At 49.3% G+C, this 17,564-nt stretch overlaps 2 protein-coding genes across 3 annotated transcripts in view; one reads left to right on the forward strand and one right to left on the reverse strand.

Moving 5' to 3' along the window:
* The window catches only part of pwp2h (PWP2 small subunit processome component), a 78,560-nt gene extending 62,772 nt beyond the window's left edge, over positions 1-15,788 (forward strand). Inside the window, exons 19-22 of one of the 2 annotated variants that reach the window (XM_072513029.1) lie at positions 2,158-2,308; positions 8,763-8,837; positions 14,495-14,629; positions 14,714-15,788. In XM_072513029.1, coding sequence (XP_072369130.1) covers positions 2,158-2,308; positions 8,763-8,837; positions 14,495-14,629; positions 14,714-14,831 — 479 coding nt within the window. In that variant the 3' untranslated portion in view covers positions 14,832-15,788. Of the gene's footprint in view, positions 1-2,157; positions 2,309-8,762; positions 8,838-14,494 lie in introns of both variants that reach the window. The other variant, XM_072513028.1, reaches the window with a different exon arrangement.
* LOC140427619 (ribosomal RNA processing protein 1 homolog B-like) overlaps positions 1-17,564 on the reverse strand; it is a 944,136-nt gene that overhangs the window by 803,540 nt on the left and 123,032 nt on the right. The gene's annotated exons all lie outside the window — the stretch shown is intronic.

The raw sequence follows: 17,564 nt of genomic DNA on the forward strand, positions 1-17,564 counted from the left end.
ATTAATGGAATGTGTGCGTGGCTGGTGATACCAGCATTTATTGCTCATCCCTAGTTGCCCCTCAGAAGGTGGTGGTGAGCTGCCTTCTTGGAACCTCTGCAGTCCCTCAGGTGTAAGTACACCCACCATGCTGTTCGGGAGGGAGTTCCAGGATGTTGCCCCAGTGACAGTGAAGGAACGGCGATATATTTCCCAGTCAGGGTAGTGAGTGACTTGGACGGGAACCTCCAGGTGGTGGGATTCCCAGGTATCTGCTGCTCTTGTCCTTCTAGATGGCAGTGGTCGTGGGTTTGGAACGTGGCGCCTGAGGAGCCTTGGTGAGTTCCTGCAGTGCATCTTGTAGATGGTACACACGGCTGATACTGTTGGGTGATTGTTTGTGGAAGGAGGAGCAATCAAGCTATGCTGCTTTGTCCTGGATGGTGTCGAGTTGCTTGGGTGTTGGAGCTGTTCATCCAGGCAAGTGGAGAGTATTCCATCACACTCCTGACTTGTGCCTTGTAGATGGTGGACAGGCTTTGGGGGGGTCAGGGGGTGAGTTACTCTCCGCAGGATTCCTAACCTTTGACCTGCCCTGGTAGCCACAGTATTAATGTGGCTGGGTCCAGTTCAGTTTCTGATCAATGGTAACCCCCAGGATGTTGATTGTGGGGGATTCAGCGATGGGAATACCATTGAATGTCAAGAGGCGATGGTTAGATGCCCTCTTGTAGGAGATGGTCATTGCCGGGCACTTCTGTGGTGTGAATGTAAGTTGCCACTTGTCAACCCCGAGCCTGGATATTGTCCGGGTCTTGCTGCATTTGGACATGGACTGCGTCAGTATCTGGGGAGTCGCGAATGGTGCTGAACATTGTACAGTTATCAGGAAACATCCCCACCTCTGACCTTATGATGGAGGGAAGGTCATTGATGAAGCAGCTGAAGATGATGTTGGAGGGTCAGTGCTGAGGGAGTGATGTATTTGTGACGGGTCAGCACTGAGGGTGGGTACTGAGGGAGTGACGTTGTGGGAGGGCGGATACTGAGGGAGTGTTGTTGTGGGAGGGCGGATACTGAGGGAGTGACGTTGTGGGAGGGCGGATACTGAGGGAGTGACGTATCTGTGGGAGGGCGGATACTGAGGGAGTGATGTTGTTGTGGGAGGGCGGATACTGAGGGAGTGATGTATCTGTGGGAGGGCGGATACTGAGGGAGTGATGTTGTGGGAGGGCGGATACTGAGGGAGTGATGTTGTGGGAGGGCGGATACTGAGGGAGTGACGTATCTGTGGGAGGGCGGATACTGAGGGAGTGATGTTGTTGTGGGAGGGCGGATACTGAGGGAGTGACGTATCTGTGGGAGGGCGGATACTGAGGGAGTGATGTTGTGGGAGGGCGGATACTCCGCGAGAGTTGCCTAGTCGGGGACTAAGTCATGTGGAGGACACAGGCTGCGGATGGATATTGCCAGTTTTGATGAGTGATGAACAGTGTGGCTACTGGACTGTATTGTGATCGTGTGTGTAGTCACCCCCTCGGCAGGAAGGCAAGGAGCAGGAAATCGTTAAACTGCTGACAGATTGTGACATGTTTACATTCTCAGGCATCTGGGTGTCACAGGAATCACACAATGTTAACATGCAGGTTGTGTGATTGAGAGGCACGTGGAAAGCTAGCATTTGTTACTGAAAGACTGAACTCCAATTTCATCCACCCAGAGCATGGGTGAGGCCAAAGCTGGGGAACTGTGTTAAATTCAGACAGTCGTAGAATTACAGTGTAGAAGGGGGCATTCGGCTCGTCGAGTCTACACTGGCCCCTGAAAGAGCACCCTACTTAAACCCTCACCTCCGCCCTGTCCCCGTAACCCTGTAACCCCAACTAACCTTTGGACACTACGGGCAATTTATCATGGCCAATCCACCTAACCTGCACATCTTTGGACTGTGGGAGGAAACCGGAGGAAACCCACGCAGACACGGGGAGAACGTGCAGACTCCACACAGTTACCCGAGGCTGGAATCAAACCCCGGTCTCCCTCTCTCTTTGCATCTCTCTCTCTCTCTATTCAGACTCTCTCTCTCTCTCTCTCTCTCTCTCTTCTCTGCTGCCTCTTCCAGTTAATGTGTGTTAGTCACTGCCGTGGTCTTTAGCGCACTATCTCTTTCTGTTCCAGTTGACATTGTGTGCTCCACCCTTCCCCTGTTGTACACGGAGAAGCTTCTGCAGTTCGTGGCCTCGGCTCTGGAGACCTCGAGGCACCTGGAGTTCTACCTGACCTGGGCCCAGCGGTTACTCACCCTGCATGGGCAGAAGCTGAAATCCAGGTGAGTAACCCACTGACTGGTCCTGGGGGGCAAGGTGTGACTGGCTAGCTGGAACTGGGGGAGGGGGGGAGGGGGGGGGACACATGGGGACCGGCTGGCTGGTACTGGGAGGGGTGGGCACGGGGGCTGGCTGGCTGGTACTGGGGTGGGGGGGTACGGGGACTGGTTGACTGGTACGGGGGGGTGGATACGGGGACTGGCTGGTACTGGGGGGGTGCGGGGTCATGGGAATTGGCTGGCTGGTACTGGGGGGGGTGGGCACGGGGACTGGCTGGCTGGTACTGGGGTGGGGGGGGACACACACATGGGGACTGGCTGGCTGGTACTGGGGGGGGGGTGGGCACGGGGGCTGGCTGGCTGGTACTGGGGTGGGTGGGGTACGGGGACTGGCTGACTGGTTCTGGGGGGGGGGTTGGATACGGGGACTGGCTGGTACTGGGGGGGGAGATACGGTGGCTGGCTGGTACTGGTTCAGAGGGTTACTGGCTCGCTGGTATTTGGGGAGGAGAGGGGTAACTGACTCACTGGTAATGGAGTGGGGGGGGCTCGCTGACTGGTGCTGGAAGGGGGAGGGAACTGTGTAGATGAGGGAAGTGCATTTGACGTAGTCACTTGGACTTCAGAAAGGCCCTTGATAAGGTCCCACATGGGAGATTGATAGTGAAGGGAAGAGCCCATGGAATCCAAGGAAATTTGGCAAATTGGATCCAGAATAGGCTGAGTGGCGGGAAGCAGAGGGGGATGGTCGAGGGATGTGTTTCTGACTGGAAACTTGTGTCCAGTGGGGAACCTATAAGGAAAAATTGAAGACCAGGAGAATTGCTCGCGGTGCCAAAATCTGTTTATATTAAGCCTGTCGGAGGGAACAGAGGCAGGGACCCCAGAGACTTCATGGCCCAGATACTGGGAAATCTGCTGGGGAGAGACAGCTTCCCTAAGCTGTCAGAGATACACCAAGCTCACCGGTCACTCTGGCCAAAGCCCAGGGCCAGCGAGCAGCGAGGGCCATAATCAGCAAGCTGCACTGATACCAAGACCAGGAAAGAACCCTGCGCTGGGCCTGTCAGACAAACTTCTGCAACTGGGGAGGACACTCGATCAGGATATACCAAGATCATTGGGGCAGACCTGGCCAAGCGCCAGGAGGAACTTAATAGAGCAAAGGAACCCTGTACTAAAGCAGGGTGAAGTTCAACCCAGCCAAACCGCACTGTCCCTGCGGACAAATTCTTCCAAGAACACAGGCTGGGAGGCGGCAGCAGAGTCGATGATGAGGCCGATAGCCTGAAGGACTAAATATTAAAAAGACTGTGTGGGACTGTACCGCATGATCTGAATATGGGAGCTAAACCATAAAGGTGGACGGGAAGGCAGCAGAGCGCAGGAGAGGGTGAAGAGGACGAAGAGGGAGAAGATAGATAGCGGGCGAAGGAGAGGCTTAGGCTGACCACAGGAGGGGGGGGCACCACACTAGAGGGAAAGCTAGTGCTAGGAGGTAAGAGTGAGGGGGGAGCACACATCTGCCACCCTGGTGACAGGGGGAGGGGTAGTTAGGGGGTGAAGCAGGGAGCGCAACAATAGGGATAGGGGAGGGGGAACAGCAGGTTGGGTGGGGGGGGGCTCTGGGCTGGCTACCACCGATTGCACATGGCAACAAGGAACAAGATGGTGCCGCAAACAACCACTTTGGAGGGTCCCCAAATAAAGGGAAACCCCAGAGTGCAGGGACTCAGCCACACGGCGTACACACAGTTTGCGGCCATGTTGGGTAGCCTCTGGACAAAGGGAAACCCCAGGGTGCAGGGACTCAGCCACAAGCTAAGTATGGTTGTTCCCGCAGGTGTTTGTGGTGGTGGTGGTGGTGGTGGTAGTGGTGGCGGGAGAGAGAGAGGAGACAAGGACACACAGGACCCCCCCCCCCAATCCGGACAATCGCCTGGAATGTCAAAGGGCTTAACAGTCCAGTGAAGAGGGGGGAGGGAGGGAGTGGCCAGCACTCCCATCACCGCCAGCCAAACACTCAAAGCCCAGTGGTGGGAACTACACTCCGGACATTGAACCAACTAAGGCAACACTTCAGCATGTTCACCATGGCCCCGTCTGTAACAGCCACAGGTTCACGCCAGCCACAATGAACGGCACCCTGGAGACAGGGCTTTGGGACGTTGACAGTTAGTGACTTTTACATGGACGGTAGACTAGCGATACTAGAAGAGCTGGCAGAGAGGTTTCAACGACCCGAAGGAAACATACAGATCACAAACCTCCTCGGGAACGGCCGACATATCCAAGGACGGCGGGATACTCACAGTTGGACTCGGGTGACTTAGAGAGGGGAAACTGCGGAGGCCCGTATGGCGACTGGTGGAGGAGGCTCTCTCCACGCCAGATGAGAAATGGAAAAATGGGAGGAAGAAGTAGGGTGGGGACTCTGGATTGAAGCACTGAACGGGAACCCCCCCCACCTCCACCTCCACATGCACAACTAATGCAGCTAAAGGTGGTACACAGAGCGCAACTGACCAGAACCCGAATGAACAGATTCTTCCCGGAGGTGGAGGACAAAATGAACGGTGCCAGGGCAGCCTGGCCAACCACGCCCACGTGTTCTGGGCCTGCCCAAGTCTTGTCGGGTTCTGGACAACCTTCTTTGAGGGAATACCCAAGGTTGTGGGGGGAGAGTGGAGCTGTGCCCAAATGCAGTGGTTTTCGGGTTCTCAGACCAGTCAGAACTCTTCATGGGGAAGACGGCCAATGCCCGCGCCTTTGCCTCCCTAATCGCTCGGCTGGCGATCGGCAACACCACCCAAAGCTGCAGACTGGTTGTCTGACCTGTCGGGATTTCTTTTTTTTTAATAAACATTTTATTGAGGTATTTTTTGGCATTGTAACAGCAGCAATATAAATAATGTACATAAAAATATAAACATAGTACAAATACCGTCTCCCTCCCCCACAGGTCCCACCATTAATTAACCCCCTAATCTACGCTAACCTAACCCTCCCACCCTCTGCTGACGATTAATTCTCTGCGAAGTCAATGAACGGTTGCCACCTCCGGGTGAACCCTAACAGTGACCCTCTCAAGGCGAACTTAATTTTCTCCAGACAGAGGAAGCCAGCCATGTCCGATAGCCAGGTCTCCGACTTCGGGGGCTTTGTGTCCCTCCATGCTAGTAATATCCACCTGCGGGCTACCGGGGAAGCAAAGGCCAGAACGTCTGCCTCTTTCTCCTGGATTCCCGGATCCTGCGACACCCCGAAAATCGCCACCTATGGACTCAGTGCCACCCTTCCACTTGATACCTTGGACATGACATCAGCCCTGCCAAAATCCCCTCCCTGTCGGGATTCATGACCCGTCGGAATTCCTCCAACTGGAGAAGATAAAATTCACCATCCTTGGGTCGGAAGAGGGTCTCCACTTGTGTAAGACTTGTTCGTAGCCAGCTGCCCAATAGAGGTGGGGGGTGGAGGGGGAGGCACAGACACGCCACAAAAACATAAAGGGAGGAGTGGGAGGGGGTTGGGGGAGGAAGGGGAGTGGGAGGGAGGCGGGGGTGCGGAGAGGAGGGTGAGAGGGGCAGAAACAGGCAAGGCAGACGGCAGAGCCAGAAACTAATCCAAAGGGTGGCAGATCACACGGCTGTATATACACGTGTCTCACACGGCTGTATGTACACGTGTCTCACACGGCTGTATATACACGTGTCTCTCACGGCTGTATATACACGTGTCTCTCACGGCTGTATATACACGTGTCTCACACGGCTGTATATACACTTGTCTCACACGGCTGTATATACACGTGTCTCACACGGCTGAAATATACACGTGTCTCACACGGCTGTATATACACGTGTCTCACACGGCTGTATATACACGTGTCTCACACGGCTGTATATACACGTGTCTCACACGGCTGTATATACACGTGTCACACGGCTGTATATACACGTGTCTCACATGGCTGTATATACACGTGTCTCACACGGCTGTATATATACGTGTCTCACACTGCTGTATATACACGTGTCTCACACGGCTGTATATATATGTGTCTCACACGGCTGTATATATACGTGTCTCACACGGCTGTATATACTCGTGTCTCACACGGCTGTATATACACGTGCCTCACACAGCTTTATATACACGTGTCTCACTCTTGTCGGGGGGGGGGGATTAAACCCTCCCCCAATCCCCAGATGGAAATTTATTAAAATACAACTTGACAATTATTTTTATTTTTGCCCTAACTAAAAAAAAAAAACCTTCTGCCCTCGCTTGGACGTATCCCTCTATTTCCTCCCTATTCCAACCAGATGCCTCTTAAATGTTGCTAATGTGCTGCTTCCACCAGATCCTCTGGCAGCGCGTTCCAGGCACCCACCACTCTGTGTGAAACACTGTGTGAAACACTCAGCCCGCACACGTCCCTTAAACTTTCCCCTTCTCACCTTGAACTTGTAGCCCCTTGAAATTGACATCCTTGGAAAACGCCTCTGACGATCCACCCTGTCTATGCCTCTCACAATTGTGTAGACTTCTATCAGGCTGTTCCCAATCCACATTCCCCAATTTCCGTCTAATTTGGATGTAATTGGCCCTCGCCCAATTAAGCACCCTCACCCGCGGGCCACTCTTGCTCTTATCCATGTCTGCCCAAAATCTTAAGGAATGATGGTCACGAAGCCCAAAATGCTCCCCCACAGAAACATCAATCACCTGGCCTGGCTCATTCCCCAATACCAAGTCTAGTATGTCCCCCTCCCGATTGGATTGTCATCACACTGTATCAAAAAGCCCTCCTGGACACATCTCACAAATTGCTCTCCATCCGAGCCCCTGGCTGTAAAGCATTCCCGGTCAATATGGGGGAAGTTAAAGTCATCCATCACAATTATCCTACTTTTTTCATACCTTTTCAGCATCTGAATACACAACTGCTCCTATTTCTCCTGCAGTCTGTTGGAGGGTCTATAGTGCACTCCCAACATTGTGATTTCACCCTTCTTATTCCTGAACTCCACCCATAATGCCTCACTACACAACTTGAGAATTATAACCATGTACCATTAAACATGAAAATCAATAAAAACATTTATTAACAAAGAAAACTTAAACATACAAGATTGTATTGACACGGTTAAAATTTAAACATTTCTCCAGGAGATTTTTACTTGGCTAAACTCACAGATACCCCTGTCGAGAACAGCCGTTAGAGATATTTAATCTATAAAATTCCAGCAATCTTAAGAGAAGGCACAACCCCCTGTTGCTATAGGGGAGGTATTTCACAGGACTCCTCTCTCATTCCCACTGGACTGTGAAAATCCAAAACGCTGTTTACAGGTGCAAGCAGCCACTGCTCTGGGCTGGCTGCATTGCTTCATTTCACTTTTTTCACACTTCTGCCCCAGTGCAGCACTCTTTTCAGGGTCTTATATGACCACATCCCCAGCATAGCTTCTAACCCTTCCTCAAGGCAGCACAGTGATTAGCACTGTTGCTTCACAGCGCCAGGGACCTGGGTTCGATTCACGGCTTGGGTCAATGTCTACGTTCTCCCCGGGTCTGCGTGGGTTTCCTCCGGGTGCTCCGGTTTCCTCCCACAGTCCTGAAGGATGTGCTGTTGGGTGAATTGGGCATTCTGAATTCTCCCTCTATGTACCCGAAGAGTAACTTCATTGCAATGTTAATGTAAGCCTACTTGTGACAATAAAGATTATTATTATAAATATATTTTTCCACTTTCATCTTTAAAATCATCTCTATTCCCAACCTCAAATGAAACGTAACCTTCCCCAAGTTTATTTATGATCTTTCTTTCACTTTGAAAGTTAACAACTGATATCCAAACCTTCACTTATCTTCAAATGCAAATTTCTACCCATTTTGTGTTTACTTGTAGCACGTCTTAACTCTGTCACCTCGACTTCAAATGCCTGCTTTTACACCCAGCCCTTTGATGCTTTAAACCTTCCAGCCCAACTGTCTTCAGTTTAACTAAATTATGATGCCGGTGTTGGACTGGGGTGAACACAGTAAGACGTCTTGCAACACCAGGTTAAAGTCCAACAGGTGTGTTTCGATGTCACTAGCTTTCGGAGCGCTGCTCAGGATTCACCTGAGGAAGGAGCTGTGCTCCGAAAGCTAGTGATTCGAAACACACCTGTTGGACTTTAACCTGGTGTTGTAAGACTTCTTACTGTAACTAAATTAGTCACAAGCACACAGCCCCCACAATCCTTCATAGAACACCACAGAAATATTGAAAAATAATTTTTCTTCACACTGGGAATAGAACCTGGCAGCTCCCAACCACCAGAGTTGCTGAAACCCCATTCACAGGTTACACAACAAATTGTAGCGCACAAACCGCACAGGTCTGGTGCTGTGCTACTTTCTCCACATTCAGCACAGTGATGATTAACTTGGTTTGTTTTCACAGGTCAGTGGCCTTGCTGCCAATGATCCAGTCTCTACAGAAGAGCATCCAACATCACTTTGATGCAGTGTCCAAACTGTAAGTCCATTGCCAATTTCAACTGAATCATTAATCATTGCACACTGTAACCTGTACCACATTGATCATTGCACACTGTAACCTGTACCACATTGATCATTGCACACTGTAACCTGTACCACATTGATCATTGCACACTGTAACCTGTACCACATTGATCATTGCACACTGTAACCTGTACCACATTGATCATTGCACACTGTAACCTGTACCACATTGATCATTGCACACTGTAACCTGTATCACATTGATCATTGCACACTGTAACCCGTACCACATTGATCATTGCACACTGTAACCTGTATCACATTGATCATTGCACACTGTAACCCGTACCACATTGATCATTGCACACTGTAACCCGTCCCACATTGATCATTGCACACTGTAACCTGTACCACATTGATCATTGCACACTGTAACCTGTATCACATTGATCATTGCACACTGTAACCCGTACCACATTGATCATTGCACACTGTAACCTGTACCACATTGATCATTGCACACTCTAACCCGTCCCACATTGATCATTGCACACTGTAACCCGTACCACATTGATCATTGCACACTGTAACCTGTACCACATGGATCATTGCACACTGTAACCCGTTCCACATTGATCATTGCACACTGTAACCCGTACCACATTGATCATTGCACACTGTAACCTGTATCACATTGATCATTGCACACTGTAACCCGTACCACATTGTTCATTGCACACTGTAACCCGTCCCACATTGATCATTGCACACTGTAACCTGTACCACATTGATCATTGCACACTGTAACCTGTACCACATTGATCATTGCACACTCTAACCCGTCCCACATTGATCATCTCACACTGTAACCTGTACCACATTGATCATTGCACACTGTAACCCGTCCCACATTGATCATTGCACACTGTAACCTGTACCACATTGATCATTGCACACTGTAACCCGTCCCACATTGATCATTGCACACTGTAACCCGTACCCCATTGATCATTGCACACTGTAACCCGTCCCACATTGATCATTGCACACTGTAACCCGTCCCACATTGATCATTGCACACTGTAACCCGTCCCACATTGATCATTGCACACTGTAACCCGTACCACATTGATCATTGCTCACTGTAACCCATCCCACATTGTTCATTGCACACTGTAACCCGTCCCACATTGATCATTGCACACTGTAACCCGTCCCACATTGATCATCTCACACTGTAACCTGTACCACATTGATCATTGCACACTGTAACCTGTACCACATTGATCATTGCACACTGTAACCCGTCCCACATTGATCATTGCACACTGTAACCTGTACCACATGGATCATTGCACACTGTAACCTGTTCCACATTGATCATTGCACACTGTAACCTGTACCACATTGATCATTGCACACTGTAACCTGTACCACATTGATCATTGCACACTGTAACCTGTACCACATTGATCATCTCACACTGTAACCTGTACCACATTGATCATTGCACACTCTAACCCGTCCCACATTGATCATCTCACACTGTAACCTGTACCACATTGATCATTGCACACTGTAACCCGTCCCACATTGATCATTGCACACTGTAACCTGTACCACATTGATCATTGCACACTGTAACCTGTACCACATTGATCATTGCACACTGTAACCTGTACCACATTGATCATTGCACACTGTAACCCGTCCCACATTGATCATTGCACACTGTAACCTGTACCACATTGATCATTGCACACTGTAACCTGTACCACATTGATCATTGCACACTGTAACCTGTACCACATTGATCATTGCACACTGTAACCCGTACCACATTGATCATTGCACACTGTAACCCGTACCACATTGATCATTGCACACTGTAACCTGTTCCACATTGATCATTGCACACTGTAACCTGTACCACATTGATCATTGCACACTGTAACCTGTACCACATCGATGATTGCACACTGTAACCCGTACCACATTGATCATTGCACACTGTAACCCGTACCACATTGACCGTTGCACACTGTAACCTGTATCACCTTGGTCATTGCACACTGTAACCCGTACCACATTGATCATTGCACACTAACCCGTACCACATTGATCATTGCACACTAACCCGTACCACATTGATCATTGCACACTGTAACCTGTATCACCTTGGTCATTGCACACTGTAACCCGTACCACATTGATCACTGCACACTGTAACCTGTACCACATTGATCATTGCACACTGTAACCCGTACCACGTTGATCATTGCACACTGTAACCCGTACCACATTGATCATTGCACACTGTAACCCGTACCACATTGATCATTGCACACTGTAACCTGTATCACATTGATCATTGCACACTGTAACCTGTACCACATTGATCATTGCACACTGTAACCTGTACCACATTGATCATTGCACACTGTAACCCGTACCACATTGATCATTGCACACTGTAACCCGTACCACATTGATCATTGCACACTGTAACCTGTACCACATTGATCATTGCACACTGTAACCCGTCCCACAGTGATCATTGCACACTGTAACCCGTACCACATTGATCATTGCACACTGTAACCCGTCCCACATTGATCATTGCACACTGTAACCCGTACCACATTGATCATTGCACACTGTAACCCGTACCACATTGATCACTGCACACTGTAACCCGTACCACATTGATCATTGCACACTGTAACCTGTATCACATTGATCATTGCACACTGTAACCTGTACCACATTGATCATTGCACACTGTAACCCGTACCACATTGATCATTGCACACTGTAACCCGTCCCACATTGATCATTGCACACTGTAACCCGTCCCACATTGATCATTGCACACTGTAACCTGTACCACATTGATCATTGCACACTGTAACCTGTACCACATTGATCATTGCACACTGTAACCCGTCCCACATTTATCATTGCACACTGTAACCCGTACCACATTGACCGTTGCACACTGTAACCCGTCCCACATTTATCATTGCACACTGTAACCTGTACCACATTGATCATTGCACACTAACCCGTACCACATTTATCATTGCACACTGTAACCTGTACCACATTGATCATTGCACACTGTAACCCATACCACATTGATCATTGCACACTGTAACCCGTACCACATTGATCATTGCACACTGTAACCTGTACCACATTGATCATTGCACACTGTAACCCGTCCCACATTTATCATTGCACACTGTAACCCGTCCCACATTTATCATTGCACACTGTAACCCGTACCACATTGACCGTTGCACACTGTAACCCGTCCCACATTTATCATTGCACACTGTAACCTGTACCACATTGATCATTGCACACTGTAACCTGTACCACATTGATCATTGCACACTGTAACCTGTACCACATTGATCATTGCACACTGTAACCCGTCTCACATTGATCATAGCACACTGTAACCCGTCCCACATTGATCATTGCACACTGTAACCCGTACCACATTGACCGTTGCACACTGTAACCCGTCCCACATTTATCATTGCACACTAACCCGTACCACATTGATCATTGCACACTGTAACCTGTACCACTTTGATCATTGCACACTAACCCGTACCACATTGATCATTGCACACTGTAACCTGTATCACCTTGGTCATTGCACACTGTAACCCGTACCACATTGATCACTGCACACTGTAACTCGTACCACATTGATCATTGCACACTGTAACCCGTCCCACATTTATCATTGCACACTGTAACCTGTACCACATTGATCATTGCACACTGTAACCCGTACCACATTGATCACTGCACACTGTAACTCGTACCACATTGATCATTGCACACTGTAACCCGTCCCACATTTATCATTGCACACTGTAACCCGTACCACATTGATCATTGCACACTGTAACCTGTACCACATTGATCATTGCACACTGTAACCTGTATCACATTGATCATTGCACACTGTAACCCGTCCCACATTGATCATTGCACACTGTAACCTGTATCACATTGATCATTGCACACTGTAACCCGTCCCACATTGATCATTGCACACTGTAACCTGTATCACATTGATCATTGCACACTGTAACCCGTCCCACATTTATCATTGCACACTGTAACCCGTCCCACATTGATCATTGCACACTGTAACCTGTACCACATTGATCATTGCACACTGTAACCCGTCCCACATTGATCATTGCACACTGTAACCCGTCTAACATTGATCATTGCACACTGTAACCCGTACCACATTGACCGTTGCACACTAACCCATACCTTGATCATTGCGAGAGAGTGTTTCCTTGTGCCACAATTGCTTCTTGTTTTTCATCTTTCCCCTAATGGGCACAGTTACTTTGGGGGTGGGTGGGGAGGTGAAGATTAACCAGCTCTGTAAACTGGGCCGGTAAATGGAAGACGTAAGGGGAGGAAGGGACATCTTTCTTCTCTCAAATTGTGGGATCTTCAAAGGGATGTTTGAGATGCCGGAGTGATTTGGGGAGTTTAAAGACAGTTTGATTCAGTGATTTGGGGACAGATTATGGTGTGGGTGGGGGGTGAATACGGGAACTATGATTGAGGTTGAGTGATCCTCGGCTGTGGCAGGGTTTAGTTCTGAGGGTGAGGATGTTCAGCTTGTTAGTAACAGCACCGGTTACTGATTGTATCTGGCCACTGTGACTTTCAGATATGTGTAAAGAGCTGTTCACTGTGAATTGCACCTTCACTCTCTGCACAGTGAAGAGAAATTTGCATTTGACTAATAACTGCTACAAAAGTAAAATCACAAAAGCTGAGATGAACTACGAAAGGAACATAGCAGAAAACATAAACATGATACCAAGAGCTTTTTTGATTATGTAGAGAGGAAGAGAATATCTAAAGTAAATGTTGTTGGCCCTTTAGAGGAGGATACTGGTGAGACTAAAAATGTGCAGGTGAGGTGGAGTGGCCGTGATCAATGCGCGAGGTTATGGGGAGAAGGTGGGGGGTTGGGTCTAGGTTGGGTGCTAGAAAGATTGATGCAAACTTGATGGGCTGAATGGCCTCCTGCATTGTGGGTATTGTGTAGTCCAGGGGACAGACAGGACTTCAGTTTAACGTATCTGCTGAAAATGGCACCTTCGACAGTGCAGCATCCCTTGTTACTGCCCCTCCTACTTTAATTTACTGCCCATTTCGGCCAGGGTTTGTGCTCAAATCTTTAAGGTGGGTTGAACCTGGGACTTTACTGACTGTCGCAATAGTGAACCACTGCTCACATCCTGTTCATGGCCCTGGCAATCCTCAAACAGAAGGTGTTACTTACGGCTGACATTTAGACAATGCGTAGGGATATTTAAGAAGAGGCTTCATTGTGGGGTTAGAACTGATATTGTTTCAGTCAGCTAGTCAGTAAACATTCTGCAACACCCTCCTCCGCAGGGTTTGAACCTTCAAATAGTCCCTGTCTCTGTTTGGTTTCCCTGACTGAGAGACGCCCCAGTCTCCTGCTGGTCCCAAGCAGGGAGGAGGGGAAGGGAGAGTGAGTCGGGTGGGGGGGGACGACAAACACTCATTCATCCATAGTTTTTGGGTTGTGGTGCTGATCTTTGTGCAGCTCTATTTACTGACATTGTTTCTTGGATTTGTGCACTCCAGATGCGACTGGAATCGTTACAATATACAGTATGCTCTCGCATTGTCCAAACAGCGAGGAATGAAGCGCCCGGCAGAGATGGCCGACAGCGACCGGGACAGCGACCGGGACAGCGACCGGGACAGCGACCGGGACAGCGACCGGGACAGCGACCGGGACAGCGACCGGGACAGCGACCGGGACAGCGACCGGGACAGCGACCGGGACAGCGACAGAGAGAACGACAGAGAGAACGACGGCTGTGAACAGGCCACAGAGCAACTGATGGATTCAAGTCACAGAGCTGACCACCCTCAGAGTGGAGGCATTTGCTGCCTGTCCTCCAGCAACATATCATAACAATTACAACACATTCTCCCATCCAGCAGTTACAACAGAAGGACAGTGGAACATGGCGGTTACACATCCCTGTGGGATATACACAGGGTGGCGTAAGGAATGAAAACAACACAGTTAATGGGACTATGTATCTAACCCTGTGCTATACCAGTCCTGGGAGTGATTGATGGGGACAGTGTAGAGGGAGCTTTACTCTGTATCTAATCCCGTGCTGTAACTGTCCTGGGAGTGTTTGATGGGGACAGTGTAGAGGGAGCTTTACTCTGTATCTAACCCCGTGCTGTACCTGTCCTGGGAGTGTTTGATGGGGACAGTGTAGAGGGAGTTTTACTCTGTATCTAACCCTGTGCTGTACCTGTCCTGGGAGTGTTTGATGGGGACAGTGTAGAGAGAGCTTTACTCTGTATCTAACCCCGTGCTGTACCTGTCCAGGGAGTGTTTGATGGGGACAGTGTAGAGGGAGCTTTACTCTGTATCTAACCCCGTGCTGTACCTGTCCTGGGAGTGTTTGATGGGGACAGTGTAGAGGGAGCTTTACTCTGTATCTAACCCCGTGCTGTACCTGTCCTGGGAGTGTTTGATGGGGACAGTGTAGAGGGAGCTTTACTCTGTATCCAACCCCGTGCTGTACCTGTCCTGGGAGTGTTTGATGGGGACAGTGTAGAGGGAGCTTTACTCAGTATCTAACCCCATGCTGTACCTGTCCTGGGAGTATTTGATGGGGACAGTGTCGAGGGAGGTTTACTCTGTATCTAACCCCGTGCTGTACCTGTCCTGGGAGTGTTTGATGGGGACAGTGTAGAATGAGCTTTACTCTGTATCTAACTCGAGTTTAAAGGTGTTCATTTTGCCATTCACTTTGTGAATGAGGACAGAATCTGACCAGCAATGCTTCTTGTTTCCCTGTCACACAGAAACTCTGAATGTAAATGCTGTATAATAAATTTTTATTGGAAATATGGTTATTTTTATTGACCAGATTACAAAATATTATAGATCTCGTGTGAATGTTTGCGGTTTTGCCCCATCTCTGCCAACAGTTTAATTCGGAGAGAATGTCCAATGTTGCTACATGGTGGACGATTGAACAGTGACCCAGAGAACGGGGCTGCCAAAACTTCCCAATTGAATTGTTGTGGTACAGAAGGAGGCCATTCGTCCCACCGTGCCTACACAGGCTGTCCGAATAAACAACTCACCAAGTGCTGTTCTCCTGCCTTCTCCCCGTAATCTGCACATTCGTACTTCTCAGATATCCATCTAATTCCCTTCAGAATGTTTCAATTGAACCGTTCTCCACCGCACTCTTGGGCAGCCAGGGAAAAAGACCAGTCTTCAGCCAATACGATTCACTCCAGGTGATAGCAAGAAACAGCTGAAGACACTGGATACTGCAAAGGCGATGGACCCTGACAATATCCCAGCAATAGTACTGAAGACTTGTGCTCCAGAACTTGCCGCTCCCCTAGCCAAGCTGTTCCAGTACAGCTGCAACACTGGCATCTACCCAGCAATGTGGAAAATTGCCCAGTGTGTCCTGTACACAAGAAACAGGACAAATCCAACCCAGCCAATTACCGCCCTGTGCGTCTACTCACCATCATAAGCAAAGTGATGGAAGGAGTCATCAACAGTGCTGTCAAGCGGCACTTACTCAGCAAAGGCCCACCTACTCAACCTTGTCCCTCGCCTAAGGTGTTGTGATCACCGGTTAATTCGCCACCAGTCAGCTCTGCCCCTCAAAGGTGAAAGCAGCCTATCGTCATCTGGGAGTATGGCGACTTAACGTACTCAGCAATAACCTGCTCACGGACACTCAGTTTGGGTTCTGCCCAGGGTCACTTAGCTCCCGTCCTCATTACAGCCTTGGTTCAAACATAGACAAAAGAGCTGAATGCCAGAGGTGAGGTGAGAGTGACTGCCCTCGACATCAAGGCAGCGTTTGACCGAGTGCGGCATCAAGGAGCCCGAGCTAAACTGGAGTCAATGGGAATCAGGGGGAAAACTCTCCGCTGGTTGGAGTCATACCTGGCACAAAGGAAGGTGGTTGGAGGTCAATCATCTCAGTTCCAGGACATCACTGCAGGAGTTCCTCAGGGTCGTGTCCTCGGCCCAACCATCTTCAGCTGCTTCATCAATGACCTCCCTTCCATCACAAGGTCAGAAGTGAGAATGTTTGCGGATGACTGAACAATGTTCATTGGCGACTCCTCAGGTACCAGAACAGTCCAAGTCCAAATGAACCAACACCTAGACAACATTCAAGTTTGGACTGATAAGCTGCAAATAACATTTTAAAAAAATTAATTTGTGGGATGTGGCCGTCGCTGGTTAGGCCAGCATTTATTGCCTATCCCTAGTTGCCCTTTAGAAGGTGGTGGTGAGTTGTCTCCTGAACCGCATCAGTCCGGGGTGCTAAGGGGGACTGGGGTTAAGCACAGTGGGCTAAACAGCTGGCTTGTAATGCAGAACAAGGCCAACAGCGCGGGTTCAATTCCCGTACCAGCCTCTGCTGACGATACGACCAGAGTGGGGCGGATCTCGAATAACGACGAGTCAGAATACAGGAGGGAGATAGAGAACCTAGTGAACTGGTGTAGCGACAACAATCTATCCCGTACCGGCCTCCCCGAACAGGCGCCGGAATGTGGCGACTAGGGGCTTTTCAAAGTAACTTCATTGAAGCCTACTTGTGACAATAAGTGATTATTACTATTATCCCTGAGGTGTAGG

This window comes from Scyliorhinus torazame, chromosome 8, assembly GCF_047496885.1.
Source record: "Scyliorhinus torazame isolate Kashiwa2021f chromosome 8, sScyTor2.1, whole genome shotgun sequence".
In the NCBI taxonomy this organism is placed as follows: Eukaryota; Metazoa; Chordata; class Chondrichthyes; order Carcharhiniformes; family Scyliorhinidae; genus Scyliorhinus; species Scyliorhinus torazame.